The sequence below is a fragment of the Myxine glutinosa genome, unplaced genomic scaffold, assembly GCF_964187855.1.
Source record: "Myxine glutinosa unplaced genomic scaffold, kmMyxGlut1.1 SCAFFOLD_662, whole genome shotgun sequence".
Lineage (NCBI taxonomy): Eukaryota > Metazoa > Chordata > Myxini > Myxiniformes > Myxinidae > Myxine > Myxine glutinosa.
Genome location: NW_027616757.1, coordinates 42,426 through 50,000, shown reverse-complemented (window position 1 = coordinate 50,000; position 7,575 = coordinate 42,426). Strand labels below are relative to the sequence as shown.

The following is a 7,575-nucleotide window of genomic DNA, read 5'->3' as shown; positions in this document are numbered from 1 at the left end:
ACTGCATATACATTTTTTAAAGGTGAAGGGGGTGGGGGGGGGGGGCTTTGACAGGCCCAGGCCCTTTCATTTGGGGGGGGGGGTGGGGAGAAGGGAAGGAAGACAAATATACCCATGGGAAGAGTGCTTTAACCTCAGTGTTGCCCAACTAAAAAAGGAAATTGTAATACCCTCTGCCATCACCACAAGGTGCCGCTACACAGTACACATTTACATCGATAATTTACGCCCCCCTCCCCCCCCTGGCCACAACGCCCCAGGGTGAGACCACAGCTACATAGATGTTGCCCCCCACACAGAGTTGTATTTGTACCCCGAGTTTGGAGTTTTGTGACTTAAAAGATGTGGGCATGCATAAGTAACAAAGTCAGAGAGAGACAGAGTGGCGTTTATATATATATATATATATATATATATATATATATATATATGTATATATATATATATATATATATATATATATATATATATATATATATATATATAATATAATATAATATAATATATATATACAGTCATGTGAAAAAGGAAGTACAGCCCAAGTAAAGTTTTGACTTTTTCAACATATTTCAACATACAGCTATTTGATCTTCATTTCAACAATATTCATAGATAAAGGTGATATAATATAACAAATATCATGAAATATTTACATTTTGTAGTCCATTGTATAATTTAAATAAACATAAATGCAAATTTCGCATGTGGAAAAAGTAAGTACACTCTTGGATCTAATAGGTGGTATTGCCCCCTTTGGCAGAAACAACCTCAAGTAGGCGTTTCTTATAACTGTCTACCAGTCTCTGACATCGACTGGGAGAAATTGTTGCCCACTCCTCCATGTAGAATTATTTCAGCTGTGTGATGTTTGAGGGGTTTCTTGCATGCACAGCTCCTTTCAAATCCCCCCCACAACATCTCGATGGGATTTAGATCCGGGCTTTGACTTGGCCATTCCAGAACCCTCCATTTCATTCTTTTCAGCCATTCCTTAGTGGATTTACTGGTATGTTTAGGGTCATTGTCATGTTGCAAGGTCCACCTTCGGTTGAGCTTCAACTTTCCGACAGATGGCCTCACATTATCCTCAAGCACCCTCTGGTACAATGAAGAATCCATAGTGGATTCTATGATGGTGAGCTGCCCAGGCCCTGATGCAGCAAAGCTGCCCCAAACCATAATATTTCCACCACCATGCTTTACAGTTGGTATCAGGTTCTTGTGGTCAAATGCTATCTTTAGTTTTCGCCAAACATGTCTTCTGGTACTGTGGCCAAATAGCTCTACCTTTGACTCATCTGTCCAGAGCACATTGTTCCAGAAGTGCTGGTCTTTGCCGAGGTGTTCATTGGCAAACTTTAGTCTTACCCTGATGTTCTTTCTGGACAGCAAAGGTTTCCTCCTGGCACACCTCCCATGTAGATCAAATTTGTGCAGCCTCTTTCTAATGGTAGACTCGTGCACTTTGACATCAACAGTGGCAAGAGCTACCTGTAGGTCCCGTGATGACATTCTGGGGTTCTTAGAGACATATTTCAGCATCTTGTGATCTGCTCTCGGGCTGAACTTACTTGGGCGGCCTGGCCTGAACAAGTTGGCAGTTGTTTGGAATCTTCTCCACTTGCAGATGATCTTCCGGACAGTCGAATGATTGATTTCAAATTGTTTGGAGATCTTTTTAAATCCCTTCCCAGACTCGTAGGCATCTATAACCTTCTTTCTGAAGGCCTCAGAGAGCTCTTTTGATCTCGGCATGGTGATGCCGCACACTTTAACAACAAAGAGCAAACCAAACTAAATGTCTGAGGTTTAAATAAGACAGGTTCCTCCAAGATCCTCTCTAACGATGTTCTAATAATTTGCACCTGAGCTGGTGCACCTGATTCTAATTTTAGGTATTTGAAGTAGTGATAAATGTCGGGGTGTACTTACTTTTTCCACATGCAAAATTTGCATTTATGTTTATTTAAATTACACAATGGACTACAAAATGTAAATGTTTCATGATATTTGTTATATTATATCACCTTTATCTATCAATATTGTTGAAATGAAGATCAAATAGCTATGTTGAAATATGCTGAAAAAGTCAAAACTTTACATGGGGTGTACTTACTCTTTCACGTGACTGTAGATAGAGGACTGTACCTTAGGTTTTTGGGGTTTTTTTGCATACAAGATCGAGGCTCGTGTACGCTGTTGTCATGGTTTACACCAATCATAATAAAACGATTGTTTTGCACAATGTATTTGTAATATACGAGATATTACATTTTATAAACAATGAAGTTGAAGATTTAAGTAAAAAAAAAAAAAGTTCAATAAATTTTTCTAGATATTTTGAAAAATAATGTTTTTCAAAAATTTTCAAAAGGAATTACCCATAGGACATACCCACGGGAGAGATAGGTGCATACCAGAAGTTTGGTACGATTTCACAAAAGTTTGAGGGAGTAGTTCAGTGACAAGACAACACAACACAGACACTGCACGGATATATATATAGATATATATATGACAGTGTTTATGTTGTTGTTCCCATTAACAGCCTGGTGTCAAGGTGAAGCAGACATGGGTGAGTATAACAGGGTTTTTTCCTCTCACTTTCTACATCCAAAGACGCCATCGGTTTGTCCCAGGAATGACGAACACCAAACACGTTACATAATACCTGCAGCATCCATTTAATAATGTCCGTCTGCGAACACCCGCACTGGTAGACAGAGGATGCTAGGAAAAACTTATTTGGCTTTTTCATTTTCACAGGAAGCCAAATAAAAAACCTATTTATTAGTTGGAGTAAATGCAAGTTCCTATATTGCAATGGTGGAGACACACTTTAAAACATTAATTGCCAATGACTATAAAAGCATTCATGCCAAATAATTTCCATATTATTGATAATTATACTGCAATCATACTGAATAGCAAAATAAATAATCAAAACCAACTTGACATCTTAATTAATATGATATCAAAAATATTTTGTATACAGAGTCGAGGCTTGTGGAGGAGTTAGAACATACAACGGATCAGGATGTAACAGGAGAAAAGGAAAAATAGAAAGCGAGAGAGGAAACAACCAACTTGAGGATTGAGGGATAAAATAGAGGAAGACTTGGAAAATAAGGGTTGTGGGGAAGAATGAGGGCGAGGGGAGGACACGGGGTGAACAAGATGGATACAGAAGCAAATCCTAAGGAAGTAAAAAATGGAAATTTTGAGGTGGAGAAAGATGGGCTTGGGGAGATTAACAGGGATAGAAAAGTTAATGGGGGATGGTCTGAGAGGGTAGTGAACAGCTGTCATGAAAATTTCAAGGGAAGAAAGAGAGTGAAGAGAATGCGGAAGTTGGTTCCACAAGCAGACAAAAAAGGCAATGAATGAGTGTATGTGCATCTGCAGAGATCAAATCGATCAAGTGGATGTGGAAGAGTGGACGTGGATCAAGTTCTGCAGAGAGGGAAGAGGCTGCTCCCTGCTAATCTTAAAGATGAGGGATGTTATAGCAAAGGATGGAGTCATCAGCAAAGAGCTAAAGACGATTTTCAAGAGTCAGAGAGTTAATTGATGAAGATCAGGAACAGGACTGGGCCCAGAACACTGCCTGGACCACTCTGGCCTTGACTGGGAGTGGAGACGAGAGTATTCCGTTGGGAGCCACACATTGGCTACGAGAGTAGAGGAAGTCAGTAATCCAAGCGTGGAGTTGGCCTTTAATGCCATCAGCAGAGAGTTTAGAAATAAAGGCAGGATGCCAGACTGTTTTGAAAACACGAGATATTTCCAGAGAGACGGCCCTGATCTCATGTCTGACATTGAGGGCCTCCATCCACTGTTGGGAGAGCATAAGCAACATGTCCAAAGGAGAGTGACCTGGACTGAATCCGAGTTGATCATCTGAGGCTATTGGAGGAAAGGAAGGATTGCGCACCAACTGCAATGATAGATTAAATGACCTTGCTGATGATTGGAAGTAAACTGATAGGACTGTAATTAGGTTGATCTTTTTTGCACCTTGTTTATATAATGTGGTGATGGTGGCAGACTTCCAAGCAGATGAAAGATGATCTAGGGCAAATTATGAGGTGAAGAAAGCAGAAAGAGGATGTGCAAGAGAAACGGAGTAGGATTTTCGGAAACGTGGGCTGATGCTGTCTGGTCCAGTTGCAGAATCACAGATAAGGGGGTTTTTTGTATACAAAGTCGAGGCTCGTGTAAGAGCAACACATAAAACATAAAGACATAAGCAGAAAACACATAAAACATATAATAAAGAGAGTGGGAGACAAGAGGGGGAGAGGGAGGGAAGCACATCAACAGTAGAGAACAGGGACAATGGTAGATCTGTGGAAGGGAGAGGGCTTGGACAGTATAAAACAAATGGAAACTACAAGGAGTTTCAGGAGAGAAAAACGGAATTTGAAGGTGGATTTCGGGTGGATTAATGGTGTAGAAAAAAATCAAGGTTTTGGATGGGGGGAGATAAGAGATGGAGGTGAGCAGCTGTTTTGATTTTGGCAGTTTCATCAGAAGAGGGTTTCTGGCAGATCTTGTGCGTCCTGAAGGAATATTCAGGGGACAGAGCACAGACAGAGTTGGGAGGGGGGGGGGGGGGCTAGGCCGGATAGGAGTCGGTAGAAGACAGAAAGACCACAAACCTGCCTGCGGTGAGTGAGTGAAAGGCCCTTGGAATCAGCTTCATCGCGGGAGATTCCAATGAATCTGAAAGCTTTGGTTTCAACAGCGTGAAGCCGAGCTAGGTATGAGGGAGGAGCACCAGCCCAGAGGGGAGAGCAGTACTCCATCAAGCTGCGGATGAAAGCTTTGTATGTGGTGAGGAGCTCAGTAGCGTCCAGAAAGGACTTCACATGATGGAGGATGCCCAGTCGGCAACTGGCTTTGGAGGCCAGCTTGGAAATGTGGTTTTCCCAGGAAAGATCATGGTAAATAGTGAGCCCCAAAACCTTGAGTGACAGAACTTCTTTGAGAGGATTGCTGAGAACGTAGATGGGGGGGGTTTGAGTGGATGTGGATCTGCAGAGATCAAGTCAATCAAGTGGAGGTGGATGAGTGTTGGTGGATCAAGCTCTGCAGAGAGGGAAGAGGCTGCTGCCTGCCAATCTTCAAAGGGTTGCCAGAAACTTCCCCTTCTAAGGTGAAAACCAGCCAAGAGCAGTTGGGTGCAACTGAGAAAGGTGGGTAGAGGGAGTGAGGGGTTGGAGACACAATACTTGGAAGCAAAACACAGAATTGAGCCATTTTACCTTTTCACGAGTCGGCTGTGGTGCTATTTGAAGTGATGGAAAGGATTGAAGGGGAGCATACTCCAGAGACACACTTAACAAGGCACCACCAGGTTTTAGAGGAGGGAGACAAGTTTGAAAGCTCATTCTTGAGGTTGGACAGATAGTTTTATGTCGAGGAAAAGCTTTGCTCCTACTACAAGTATAACGCAAAGCTATTCCTTACTGTAGTTAGTTTGCGCATGTGTCTCTCCTTTCAACATGATGTTGCTTTGCTTGGTTAACAATCAGTGTCATATGCCTACATGTTGTCAGCACAGTATAACTTGTGGCATCAAATGTCTCAGAAACCCTGATGCCTTCACAAAAACGAATGTTATTTTCTTTATCGCAGAGATATACACATGCACACACACCTAAATCTTTTTTTGACCATCCAAGGACAAAGAGAACGTGTGCGGAGGGAGATGCCGAACTGGAGCTACTGGACATCTGACTTCTGGGGCTGGGTGGCTCAAATGCGAGAACTCGGTGTGCAGCAGCCAGTTCGGGATTTGGCGCGTACTTTCTGGGCACACTTCCCTATTGCCACTTCTCTTGGTTATGATGCTTCCCCTGACAATGAATGATGCAAACAATAGGATTCGGGAATATTAGGGAACGTTGTGATTTTTTTCTGCATTTTTTTGTGTATTCTTTCCAGCCATACTTTCTTTAAATTTTCGAAAAGTGCAAGCTTATGTTGGCGTTTTTGCCATGACATCCCAGTTTCAAATCCACGTACTTTTGATTTGTCCATTGCTTTTGACTAACTGTAATAGTAAACCATGTAAACATACTCTATCTCCTAATGCCCTTGTCCATAATTCTAGATATGTACAAGCTCTTCCATGAGCCTTATGCTACCATGATAGCTTGGAGGAACACACACTCTTACCTCTGAACTGTTTAGCCTGGGTTCAAATGCCGGCCCAGTATAAACTGCCACCCTTGTCCTTCACATACAGGGCGAAACAACAATGTCTGTGCTGTCATTGGAAAGATGTTAATCCAGAGGACCCATCCATCTGTATTGGTAGTTGGTGGATGTTAAAGATCCCATGGTGTCTTTCGGGATTGCCTTCCCAGCGTTGTTTATCCGTGCTCTATCTTTTTTAATGCTGAGCTTCAAGCAAGGAAGCAGCACGTACCATTTTAAAGTCTTTGGTATGGCTTGGCCGGGATTCAAACCACCGACCTCCCAGACTCAGAGCAGATGCTCCAACCATTATCCCACCGTGTCTGGTATCCAGGAGCCTTATAGCCACTAAAAATGAGTAGCTCATATATTGGTTCTCCCGGAAATTTCTAATTTGCTGTTCTGATCTGCAAAGGCACTGCATCTAGAGCAATGCTGTGCTTGAGCGATGACACTTGATTCGTAAATGAATACTGGTCAGGTATGCACTCGATGGAGGTAGATATACAGATCACTATTTGTTTTGAAACGTTTACCCCTCATGATATAGAGACAAATTTCAGTTATCCTACCCCACTCCAAAAAAATAATAATGTTTGTCTGTCTTTTGATTACCTTTTCTAAAACTCGTCATGTTTGATTTCAGTGTCTTCTTCTTCTCTTTGTAATCGAGCTTAATTTTGCATGATGTATTAAACGAAAAGCTGATGCATAAGGCCTATTGTTGACTTAACGGTTAAAGTGGCTGGGTTAAGATACTTGGGTGTTGAGTTTGAGCCCCTGTCGTGTGGTTGAAATAACACCAGGTGGGTTGACTCAGCCTGTCAAGCTTCTGATGTCAGCAAAATGAGCACCAGATGAATGGTAGCAGGGGCACTGCATCAGTGGCACAGCTGCGTCACGGGATGCACACGAAACAACAAGCTATTAGACAAAAATCAGAAAGTTTAGACTTCTTTGCCAAAGTATCTGAAATCACATGACAACCCTCAGTTGAATTACTTACCGATATCTTAAACAAACTTTTGATCTTTATTTTATGGACGAGACTTTTCCTTTGGGGTATTTTTTCATATTTTGACCTGCGTATCAATTATCACGCCTGTCAAATCACATTGCACAATGCATGTAACTTGAGAGCCCTATTACTCATGCAGTTCAAATTGGAAACCATTTCAGATAATTTTCATTTCTTAAAAAAAAAAAATTGGCATTTATTTCACATTAAGTTCAACACTTGTGTTTACTAGTGAAGAACCTACTACAAATTGAGGAGTCTGCCTCCTTAATTGATTGTTTTACTTCCAGGTACTTCTGAACCGCTGGATGGAATGAGATGAACCTTGGTGGTTTTGTACTTGGTGTGCATGG

At 41.7% G+C, this 7,575-nt stretch overlaps 1 protein-coding gene across 3 annotated transcripts in view; it reads left to right on the top strand.

Moving 5' to 3' along the window:
• OTOS (otospiralin) overlaps positions 1 to 6,916 on the top strand; it is a 48,064-nt gene extending 41,148 nt beyond the window's left edge. For all 3 annotated transcript variants that reach the window (XM_078768882.1, XM_068127843.2, XM_078768881.1), the window contains exons 3-4: positions 2,549 to 2,575; positions 5,688 to 6,916. In XM_078768882.1, the coding sequence (XP_078625008.1) occupies positions 2,549 to 2,575; positions 5,688 to 5,875 (215 nt within the window). In that variant the 3' untranslated portion in view covers positions 5,876 to 6,916. The remainder of the gene's footprint in view (positions 1 to 2,548; positions 2,576 to 5,687) is intronic.
• The last annotated feature ends 659 nt before the right edge of the window (positions 6,917 to 7,575 follow it).